Source organism: Scyliorhinus torazame, chromosome 16, assembly GCF_047496885.1.
Source record: "Scyliorhinus torazame isolate Kashiwa2021f chromosome 16, sScyTor2.1, whole genome shotgun sequence".
Lineage (NCBI taxonomy): Eukaryota > Metazoa > Chordata > Chondrichthyes > Carcharhiniformes > Scyliorhinidae > Scyliorhinus > Scyliorhinus torazame.
This window is the reverse complement of record NC_092722.1, coordinates 101433337-101445626: the sequence shown is the minus strand read 5'-3', so window position 1 is coordinate 101445626 and position 12290 is coordinate 101433337. Positions and strand designations below refer to the sequence as shown.

The window sequence follows — 12290 nt, the reverse complement described above, 5'->3', positions numbered from 1 at the left end:
CTAAATTGCCTCTTAGTATTCAAATGGTTAGGTGGGGTTATGGGGGTGGGGCAGGGAATTGGGCCTAGGAAGGGTACTCTTTTGGAGAGTCAGTGCAGACTCGATGGGGCGAATGGTCTTCTTCTGCACTCTCGAGATTCTATAATTCTATGAGTGAAAGTGTTTAAAGAAAATGGCCGGAATTCTCCACCCATTCACTGGCGGTGAGATTCTTAAGTCCGGCCGGCTGCCTGTGGTTTTCCCAACGGCTTGAGGTGTCTTCAGTGGGAATTCCCATGAACAGCGGTGGGAACTGAGAATCCCACCGCCAGTGAATGGCGCAATGCTTCCTGCTGCTGAGAAACACACGGCTGGGAGGCTGGAAAATCCCGCCCCATGGGAGGGGTGGTGGGGGGGGGGGGGGGGAGGGGGTTAGGGTGGAGTTGTGGGCTCAGGTACGGTGCTCTTTCCAAGGGCCGGTGCAGACCCGATGGGCCGAATGGCCTCCTTCTGCACTGTAAATTCTATGATGACATTAGAATTGCCACTGCACCTGATCCAAATACCTCCCCTGAATGTGACTGTGCCCTCTGCGGCCCAGAACCATGCATCAAACCCTAAGGGCCAAGAGCTGTAAATGGCAGACCATGTTCAACACACGGTTCTGAGCAAGATCATCACTGAACAGTGAAAGCTATAGCAACAATGCAGCCACCAACAGATGTGAAACCAGTGTTGGATTTGTGAACTATTTCACAAAACCTTTGCCCAGTTTGTCATTGCCGTGTGACACATTACAACACGCTCCGGGCTAAGAAACAGCATTCACTAAAATCAAACAATGAATGGCGGTAATACCAGTGTTGAATTTTCATGATATCAACGGTGAAGTCACCTTGCAGTGTGACGCCAGCGAGACAGGTCTTGGAGCACCCCTAATTCAGCAAGGACAACCAGTTGCATTTGTATCCAGAACGGCAATGCAAACTGAACAACACTATGCTCAGATCGAAGAAGAATGCCTGGTTATTCTCTTTTGCTTGTGATCATTTTCATCAGCAGCTGCTTGAGAGAGACAGTGAACAGTGGAGTCTGACCACCAGCCACTTCTAAGTATTTCTCTTGAACCGCTAATATTTGCTTTATGCTTTAAAATGTCTGCAAAGAATGTTACTTAGTTTATATCATCCGGACATGATATGTAAAGAAGAGAACCAGGGGCAAAATTCTCCGGTATCGGCGCGATGTACGCCGACCGGTGCCAAAAACGGCGCAAATCAGTCGGGCATCGCGCCGCCACAAAGGTGCGATATCTTCCGCATCTTGCGGGGCCGAGCCCTAACCTTGAGGGGCTAGGCCTGCGCCGGACTGATTTCCGCCCCGCCAACTGGCGGAAGTGCCCCACCAGCTGGCGCGGAAATGACATTGCCGGGCGGCGCATGCGCGGGAGCGTTAGCAGCCGCTCACGGCATCCCCGCGCATGCGCAGTGGAGGGGGTCTCTTCTACCTCCGCCATGGTGGAGACCGTGGCGAAGGCGGAAGGAAAAGAGTGCCCCCACGGCACAGACCCGCCCGCGGATCGGTGGGCCCCGATCGCAGGCCAGGCCACCGTGGGGGCACCCCCCGGGGCCAGATCGCCCAGCGCCCCCCCCCCCAGGACCCCGGAGCCCGCCCGCGCCGCCTTGTCCCGCCGGTAAGAGAGGTGGTTTAATCCACGGCGGCGGGACAGGCATTCTAGCAGCGGGACTTCGGCCCATCCGGGCCGGAGAATCGCCGGGGGGGGGCCGCCAACCGGCACAGCGCGATTCCCGCCCCCGCCGAATCTCCGGTGCCGGAGAATTTGGCAACCGGCGGGAGCGGGATTCATGCCAGCCCCCGGCGATTCTCCGACCCGGCGGGGGGTCGAAGAATCTCGCCCCGATGTACATTGTTGCCCTGCTGTCGAAAGCAGTGCTTTCCATGAAGAAAGTTGGGGATGTGACAATGGAACTTGAAATCTTCCAGATTCAATGTGAAGTAGCAACTCAACATGATCTGGACGTCATCAACCCAACAGAGATATTGGGCGGGACTCTCCGGTCGCTGACGCCGAAATCGCCTTTGGCGATAGGCCGGAGAATCCCTGTTTCCGACGAAATCGGGGGCGGCGCTGCTTTCGCGATGCTCCATCCCCTCCAAAGTGGCATACTCCAGGAGTACATATCAATGGCCTTAGGCCCACTCTTGATGCTCCGTCCCCGACCAGCCGAGTTCCCGACGGTGTAGGTCTCTCCTGGTCTTACCGGTCGGGATCTTGGCGTGGCGGCTGCGGACTCAGTCGGGGCAGGGCCGATCTGCGGGCAGGGGGGACTTTGACAGAGGCTGAGAGAACTGTTGGGGGCGGTCCGGGGCGCGTAAGCCGCCCAAAGTGGGGACACTATTTTGCAGGCCGGGTCCGCACGTGGTCGCCACCATGTTGCACGGCGCGGTTGCTACAGGCCACCGCCGTGTGTATGCGCGGCCACAGACCCAGCAGCCGGGTGCTCACGCTGCCTTCCTGCTAGCCCCCAGCCAAACGGAGGATCGGTGGCCGTTTTGCGCTGAATTTTTGGGCGTAAAACACCACCGTTCCCATGCCGGCGTCAGGACGTAGCCTGAGAATCAGAGAATCCAGCCCATTGAATCTGACAGACAAGCACCTTGCTCAACTTAAAGATGTACATAACAGGATGCAACTGTCCAAGCGCTACAAGAAATCATTATAAAAGGATGGCTTGAGAGCATCAAGGACACACCCGTGGTCACAAGAGCATATTGGGCATACACAGATGAATTCATAGCCCAAGCACCTTCTTTGAGAAGGTGACTGAACAGGTAGACGAGGGTAGAGCAGTTGATGTGGTGTATATGGATTTCAGCAAAGCGTTTGATAAGGTTCCCCACGGTAGGCTATTGCAGAAAATACGGAGGCTGGGCATTGAGGGTGATTTAGAGATGTGGATCAGAAATTGGCTAGCTGGAAGAAGACAGAGGGTGGTGGTTGATGGGAAATGTTCAGAATGGAGTTCTGTCACAAGAGGAGTACCACAAGGATCTGTTCTGGGGCCGTTGCTGTTTGTCATTTTTATCAATGACCTAGAGGAAGGCGCAGAAGGGTGGGTGAGTAAATTTGCAGACGATACTAAAGTCGGTGGTGTTGTCGATAGTGTGGAAGGAAGTAGCAGGTTACAGAGGGATATAGATAAGCTGCAGTGCTGGGCTGAGAGGTGGCAAATGGAGTTTAATGTAGAGAAGTGTGAGGTGATTCACTTTGGAAGGAAAAACAGGAATGTGGAATATTTGGCTAATGGAAAAGTTCTTGAAAGTGTGGATGAGCAGAGGGATCTAGGTGTCCATGTACATAGATCCCTGAAAGTTGCTACCCAGGTTGATAGGGTGGTGAAGAAGGCCGATGGAGTGTTGGCCTTTATTGGTAGAGGGATTGAGTTCCGGAGTCAGGAGGTCATGTTGCAGCTGTACAGAACTCTGGTACGGCCGCATTTGGAGTATTGCGTACAGTTCTGGTCACCGCATTATAGGAAGGACGTGGAGGCTTTGGAACGGGTGCAGAGGAGATTTACCAGGATGTTGCCTGGTATGGAGGGAAAATCTTATGAGGAAAGGCTGATGGACTTGAGGTTGTTTTCGTTAGAGAGAAGAAGGTTAAGAGGAGACTTAATAGAGGCATACAAAATGATCAGAGGGATAGATAGGGTGGACAGTGAGAGCCTTCTCCCGTGGATGGAAATGGCTAGCACGAGGGGACATAGCCTTAAACTGAGGGGTAATAGATATAGGACAGAGGTCAGAGGTAGGTTCTTTACGCAAAGAGTAGTGAGGCCGTGGAATGCCCTACCTGCTACAGTAGTGAACTCGCCAACATTGAGGGCATTTAAAAGTTTATTGGATAAACATATGGATGATAATGGTATAGTGTAGGTTAGATGGCTTTTGTTTCGGTGCAACATCGTGGGCCGAAGGGCCTGTACTGCGCTGTATTGTTCTATGTTCTATGTTCTATAAGATGGCATTTTGTACAAAATAAATCGAGTCATCATCCCGAAGGAAATGAGAGGAGAGATGCTGAAGCACATCCATCAAGGAATTTCCTCACTATACCAGGAACTAATTATCTTGTCACTGTGGACTACTGGGACTTAGACCAGCTGACCTCAACAATGAAGGATAAATGGTAGAATGCCTTCATTCTTTATAGCATTCCAGACTTTGGGTTGAGTGACAATAGCCCTCAGTTCTCAAGTGAAGAATTCAGCTGATTGACAAAGGATTGGGAAATTCAACATGACACCTCTTCCCCAAACTATCCCCAGATGCATGGAAAGGCTGAGATGAAAATGAAAATAGCCAAAGGAATCATCAAGAAATTGAGAAAATCCAACGCCGACGTACACAAGGCAACACTCAAGTGGAAAAACGCACCAACTGAAGGCATGGAAAGTAGTCCAGTCTAGAGACTAAAGTCAAATCACATCCAACCTACTCTTCCAATAGCAAAACAAAGCGACTGAAGCCATAAGTAGCAACAGACATGAGTGAAAACACCAAGGTGAAACTGCGAAAGCCAAATTCAACCTTGTCAAGACTGCAAGACCATTGAGCTGTGCCAGCAGAGCTGAGCATTGGAGACCTAGTCAGGACACAAACCTTCACACTCTCAGCAGGAGTCAGTCCATGTGGTAACTTGGGACTTGCATAGAGAATTTGTCACCTTGCTCTTATGCGGTAGAAGTGAACAAGCAAATATACAGGTGGAACTGCAGGCATTTATGTACAAACAACAAAGTTGTTCCTTCACAGCAATTGGCTGATCAGGAAGATGGGATTGGATTGGATTTGTTTATTGTCACGTGTACCGAGGTACAGTGAAAAGTATTTTCTGTGAGCAGCTCAACAGATCATTAAGTACATGGAAAGAAAAGGGAATAAAAGAAAATACATAATAGGGCAACACAAGGTATTCAACGTAACTATATAAGCACCGGCATCGGATGAAGCATATACAGGAGTGTAGTGTTAATGCGGTCAGTCCATAAGAGGGTCATTTAGGAGTCTGGTGACAGTGGGGAAGAAGCTTTTTTTGAGTCTGTTCGTGCATGTTCTCAGACTTCTGTATCTCCTGCCCGATGGAAGAAGTTGGAAGAGTGAGTAAGCCGGGTGGGAGGGGTCTTTGATTATGCTGCCCGCTTTTCCCAGGCAGCGGGAGGTGTAGATGGAGTCAATGGATGGGAGGCAGGTTCGTGTGATGGACTGGGCGGTGTTCACGACTCTCTGAAGTTTCTTGCGGTCCTGGGCCGAGCAGTTCCCATACCAGGCTGTGATGCAGCCAGATAGGATGCTTTCTATGGTGCATCTGTAGAAGTTGGTAAGAGTTAATGTGGACATGCCGAATTTCCTTAGTTTCCTGAGGAAGTATAGGCGCTGTTGTGCTTTCTTGGTGGTAGCGTTGACGTGGGTGGACCAGGACAGATTTTTGGAGATGTGCACCCCTAGGAATTTGAAACTGCTAACCATCTCCACTCGGCCCAATTGATGTTGACAGGGGTGTGTACAGTACTTTGCTTCCTGAAGTCAATGACCAGCTCTTTAGTTTTGCTGGCATTGAGGGAGAGATTGTTGTCGCTGCAACAATCTCACCAGCTGTACTGGGATCTCACCAGCTGTACTGAGCAGAGAATGTAATAATAATTTAAAAACAAAATTTAGAGTACCCAATTCATTTTTCCAATTAAGGGGTAATTTAGCGTGGCCAATCCACCTAACCTGCATATCTTTGGGTTGTGGGGTTGAAACCCACGCAGACACAAGGAGAATGTGCAAACTCCACATGGACAGTGACCCAGAGTCGGAATCGAACCTGGCTCGACAGTGCCGTGAGGCTGCAATGTTAACCACTATGCCACTGTGCTGCCCTGAGAATATAATAATAGAAATAATCTTTATTAATGTCACAAGTAGGCTTACATTAACACTGCAGTGAAATTACTGTGAAAATCCTCTTGTTTTCATACTCCAGCGCCTATTTGGTACACTTGAGGGAGAATTCAGAATGTCCAATTCACCTAACAAACACATCTTTCGGGATGTGGGAGGAAACTGGAGCACCCGGAGGAAACCCACGCAGGCACAGGGAGAATGTGCAAACTACGCACAGACAATGACCCAAGCCGGGAATCGAACCCGGGTCCCTGGCGCTGTGAAGCAACAGTGCTAACCACTGTGCTACTGTGCCACCCATAAGTGTCCTTTCTGTTACTTGTTTATTCCTAGTCTATTTCCTTAGTTCCCCCTTCCTTTTATTTTGCCAGTGCACTTTTGATCCATGGATGATCGATGGACATGTACCCTTAAGGCAGCCTGCCAGTTTAATTCAAGTGATGGAGAAAGCGGTGGCATGTGCCTTTAATTCAAACAGTAGGATCCAGAGGGCAGTGCTGACTTAGACTTGTGATTGCCATTGACCGGTGTTAGTGATTACTCGGTTTGATTGATATGCCTGGTGAACAATGACTGGGCCCAAAAGTCTGTGCTCTGCCCAGTAACAAGTGGTGATTGGATATTAACCCACTGGGATGTTTTTGCAGAGCCACAAGGTTCCATTTTAGTTTTACTTTTGGTCCTGGCAGCAGAGATGAAAGATCCAGCAAAATCCTCTCCAGAAGATGGCTGCTAAGCTTCTTCAAAAAAGATCCAGTTAACTCTCTCTTCCCAATAAGCCTGTGAATGTTGTATTCCTGAAAACAGGGCCTGAAAGCAGGCCATGAACTATGAGCATAGCCTGATGAAATATGGACTCTATCAGAACAGGAATGTTGTACGTACAGGCTGTAAAACGAAGACTGTGATTCCTGAGCTACTGTGAAGAAAGCTCGCAAGGAACTTTGATCTGAAGCAAAGACTCTTTTCTCTTTCATTTACATTTTTCCCCTCCCCCTTCTGTGTTTGTTTGTCCTGTGTGTGTGTGTGTGTGTGTGCAGAGGACGTGGGAGGCAAGTTACAGTATGAATTAGGTTCTTATTAATATTTGACCATTAATCTTGTTATAAATGAAAGTAGTTGTGTTTGAATTTACAAACCTGGTGACTGTAATTATTGAGCCGCCAAAGATTTCGGGAGGTTTTATATGAATTATTGATTAATTCACTTGTATTGTGACTCCGGGGCATGTGGGGTTGGAATTCACCGCATACGTGCCTAGGGTGGTGTAACAAGAACTACTATCAATTCCAGAGGTCCACATGTCCTCAGTAACTGCAATGGAATAACAAGTTACCACAAGTGCCATGAAAAGGCACTCTTCAGACAAGTAACACCGTAATGAACAGCCAATGCAACACACATATGGTCCATTAAGAGACCTGCATGGAGAATCCAGCCCCATTTGTGCAATGCAGGGGCAGAGACTGATTAGTGGAACAAACAGTTGTTAATATATGAGAACAGTATGTATAGTGGGCAACTTGGGTAACTCACTATTAAACATGATCGTGCATGCAAATATGTGCTATGTTTGCCAGAAAACGGAAATGTTTAGGTTTTGAAATGCAACAGCACTGCATGTCCTATCTGTTGTTGTAGTCATGCGGCTTTGCCATGAGGCAGCTACTATAGTCTGTCATTTCAGGTCCATTCAATAAACACCACTCACTGAGAATCTCTATTGTCTGTAAACATGAAGCAGGGTGGACTGCCGCATTCGTGATCATTTTCCATGCAGACTTCAGAATTTATAAAATTATCTTATGACTGCCTGCATTCTGATGAAAGGTCACAGGCCTGCAAGATTAACTCTGTTTCTACAATAGTCCAGCATTTTCTGTCTTTTGTTTCAGATTTCTAGCGTTCACAGTATTTTGCTTTTTTGGTTATCTTCCCTGAGGTTTGGTGCCCAGAATTAAATACAGTTCTCCAGCTGGGATCTGACAACAGCACTGTAAAATGTAAAGCTTTTAAAAAATTAATAAAAAAAAAAAATTCAGGGTCAATTTAGCATGAGACATCTTTTGGGTTGTGTGGGTGAGACCCATGCAGGTATGGGGAGAATGTGCAAACTCCACACGGACAGTGAACTGGGGCTGGGATCGAACCCGGGACCTCGGCGCCGTGATTTAAAGCATATCTACCTTTCTTTTGTATTCCCACCGTCTTGAGATCAATGCCAACATTTAATTAGTCTTTTTGATTTCTCTTTGTACATTTCCACTAGCTTCCAATGATTAGTTGGACTCCCAAGATTTCTTGCAGTCACAACTTATATTTTCTCATTTCTTTAGAAAGTACTCCAATTTATCCACCACTTGCTTCAGGTATAAGAGTATCAATGTTAGTTATCTAGGACATGAATTGAACTAGCATGTGACACTAACTGTAGCCTGTTTAGATGTTCATATTTCATGGTGTGAAAAATAGCATTGTCTATTCAAGTATGATTACTCAGCTAAGGACACAGAAAGTTGTAAGCGGCAATTCACTGTGACATTTTGACATACGAATAATACTTGAGGATTGGCTGTCAGGTATCAGTAATATGTTTTAATATTTTTAGAGGAGATCTGCACCCTGGTAATTGCTGAAGCTTTCTCTGAAGACTCTGGGATGTTTACTTGTACAGCCAGCAACAAGTATGGCACCATGTCAAGCACTTCTCAACTCACTGTATACGGTAGGTTGTCACTGTTCCTTTCACATTGCCTTACTACATTAAAAGCTTCACATTGGAAATACATTTTTGAAATTCTCCAGAAGAAGAATATTATTCAAACTCTATGGAATAAGACCCGTGGGATTGGGCAGCAGTCTCACTTGATAAGGTAGCAGCCCCATGGGATTAAACCCCTGTTTTACAGCGTTAGACAACAGTCCCATTGGGTGAAGCAGCAATCTCTGGTTAAGCAACAGGATTGAGAAGAGCAAGAACAGCTTCTAAGTTGGAAGTGGGCTAACTTCAATGGGATGAGAAGGAATCTAGTCGGGATAAAATGGTGCCAAAGACTGGCAGCAAAAATGGTAACAGAAGAATGGATAATCTTTAAGCAGGAGATGTTCTCCAGTATAGACGAGCGGTTATATTCCAACAAGGGCAAAAGGCAGGGGAACCAAAGCTGGGTCCCCTTGAAGAATATGGTGGTTCATGTCATCAGAATTCGGCACTGGAGAACCAGTCCCAATGCTCCAATTTCAGAGAGGAGGCGAAGAGGAAATAAGACTGGCAAAGTAACAATCTGAGAATAAGAATGGCTGCTAACATGAACAGGAACTCAAAAAACTTCTACCCAGCCATAAATAGGAGGTGGAAAATAAAAGACAGGATGTAGTCTGTTAGGGATAAAGGATTTTTGCTTAGGGATGCAGGGCTAGACTAGAATACTTAACAAATATCTGTTATCAAGTTTACTAAAGGAAAAGCATGCTGAGAAAATATCAGTGGAAGCAAAGGTGCTAAAGATAACGAGAGGATTGAAGATTGATAGGAAGGATGCGCTGAGTAGGCTAGCTATGCTTCAAGAATACATTGCCTGGTCCAGGTGGCCATCATACACTATCTATTCTAATCCCATTTTCCAGAACTTGGTCCGTTGCCTTGTATGCTACGGCATTTCAAGTGCTGATCTAAATGTTTCTTCAATGTTGTGAGAGCTCCTGCCTTTCAGGCAGTGAGTTCCAGATTCCCACCAGCATCTGGATGAGAAAGTTTTTCTTCCAATCCCCTCTCAGTTGCCCGCTCCTTATCTTAAATCTATGCTCCCTTGATATTGACTCCTCTACTAAGGGGGAAGACTTCTTCCTATCTACCCTATCCATGCCCCACATCATTTTGTACACCGCTGCTCTAAGGAAAACACTGCCAGCCTAACTAGCTTCTCATCATAGCTGAAACACTTCAGCCCAGACGACATCCTGGTGAATCTCCTCTGCACCGTCTCCAGTGCAATCACATCCTTCCTATAGTGTGGAGACCAAAACTGCACACAGTACTAGAGCTGAGCGTTTAATACAGCTTCATCATAACTTCTCTGCTCTTATATTCTATGCCTTGGCTAATAAAGGCAAGTATCCCGTATGCCTTGTTAACCACCTTATCTACCTGTTCTGCAGTCTTCAAGCATCTTTGGACATGGTCCCTCTGTCTTCTGTACTTGCTAGGGTCCTATCATTTATTGTGTATTCCCTTGCCTTGTTCATCCTCCCAAAATGCATCACCTCACACTTTTCAGGGTTAAATTTAATTTGCCACTGTTTTGCTCATCTGACCAGCCCATCTATAGCATCCTGTAATCTAAGGATTTCCTCCTGGCCGTTTACCACACCACCAATGTTCATGCCATCTGCGAACTTGCTGACTATACCTCCCTCATTCCCATCTAGATAATTATTGTGCACTAGAAGCTGCAAGGGCACAAGCGCGGATCCCTGTGGAACACCACTAGACACAGGCTTCCAATCACAAAAACATCCTTCGACCATTGCACTCTGCCCCCTGCCATTAAGCCAGTTTTGGATCCAATTTGTCAAATTTCACTGGATCCCATGGGCTCTTACCATCTTGATCAGTCTCCCATGTGGGACCTTGTCAGAAACCTCACTGAAGTCCATACAGAGTACATCAACCTTCATCAATACACGGTCTCAAAAAATTCAATCAAATTTGTTGGATATGATTTCCCCTTGACAAAGCCATATTGACTATCCTCATTATTCTTGCCACTCCAAGTGGTGTTTAATTCTGTGCCTCAGAAATATTTCCACTAATTTCCTGACCACTGATATTAGACTCACTGGTGTCAAAATACCTAATTTTTCTCTACTTCCCTTCGTGAATAATAATAATAATCTTTAGTGTCACAAGTAGCCTCACATTAACACTGCAATGAGGTTACTGTGAAAATCCCCTAGTCGCCACATTCCGGCGTCTGTTCAGATACACGGAGGGAGAATTCAGAATGTTCAAATTACTTAACAGCACATATTTCGGGACTTGTGGGAGGAAACCGGAGCATCCGGAGGAAACCTACACAGACACGGGGAGAACATGCAGACTCTACACAGACAGAGATCCAAGCGGGAATCGAACCTGGGACCTGGGGCTGTGAAGCAACAGTGCTAACCACTGTGTTACTGAAAAGGTTGAGGATTGACCTTTCTGGTTTAAAGGAAATGTTGTCGAGAATATTGGTGTGGCACAGTGGTTAGTACTCCTGCCTCACAGTGCCAGGGATCCGGGTTTGATTCCAATCTCGAGTGACTGCCGATGTGGAGTCTGCACATTCTCCCCGTATCTGCGTGGGTTTCCTCCGGGTGCTCCGGTTTCCTCCCACAGTCCAAAGACGTGCAGGTTAAGTGGGTAGGCCATTCTACATTGTCCCTTCATGTCCACCAGGTTATGTGGGGTCATTGTGTTATGGAGAAAGGGCAATGGAATGGGCCTAGGTAGAGTGCTCTTCCAGAGGTTCGGCTTCGATTTGATGGGCTGAATGACCTCCTTCTGCACTCTAGGGATTCTATGAATCTATGAAAAGAGATCTCTGAAATAAAATGCATCAATGCAAGTCATCAATTATCAGATTGCTTCACAAAGAGGAATGCTTGCCCGAAGAAATTGTTGGAGGTTCTAGAAGAAGGACATCTTGTGCAACAAATATGGAAAAACATATTTTTTCTTTATTTGCTCTCTGTTTCCTTTTTGAATGACTCCCAATGCTCTGATGTAATTTTCCCACAAGTAGCTGCTCGCAGTCCACTTTGGCCAGATCCTGTCTTATCCAATTAAAATCGACCTTCCCCCAATTCAGAACCTCAGGTCCATCTTTGTCCTTTTCCATAACCACCTTAAATCCTACTGAGTTATGGTCACAATCATCAAAATGCTCCCCACTGACACTTCTACCACCTGCCTGGCTTCATTCCCTAAAATTAGGTCATGTCTCTTGTAGGACTTGCTACGTGCTAGCTCAACAAGCTCTCTTGGATGCACTTTAAGAGTTCTGCTTCCTCTAAGTCTCTCACACTTTGCCTATCCCAATTAATATTGAAGAAGTTGAAATCCTATTATCATCCTATTGTTTTTACACTTTTCTGAGATTTTCTTAGATATCTGTTCTTCTATCTCTCCCTGACTGTTTGGGGGTCCATAGTACACTCCCAGCAACATGATTGCCCACCCGGAACATTGAGCTGCCAGTCCTGCTCCTCCCTTAACCATATCCCTCGCAATCAGATCATCCTAATGCCTTCAGTTCATCGGTCTTCCCAGAAGACTCCTTGGATTAAAATAAATG

General features: G+C 46.6%; 1 protein-coding gene across 1 annotated transcript in view; it reads left to right on the top strand.

Annotated features, from left to right (window-relative positions):
* Positions 1–12290, top strand: part of mypn (myopalladin) — a 400028-nt gene that overhangs the window by 197319 nt on the left and 190419 nt on the right. The window contains 1 exon segment of the mRNA XM_072478794.1: positions 8561–8677. Within this exon segment, the coding sequence (XP_072334895.1) occupies positions 8561–8677 (117 nt within the window).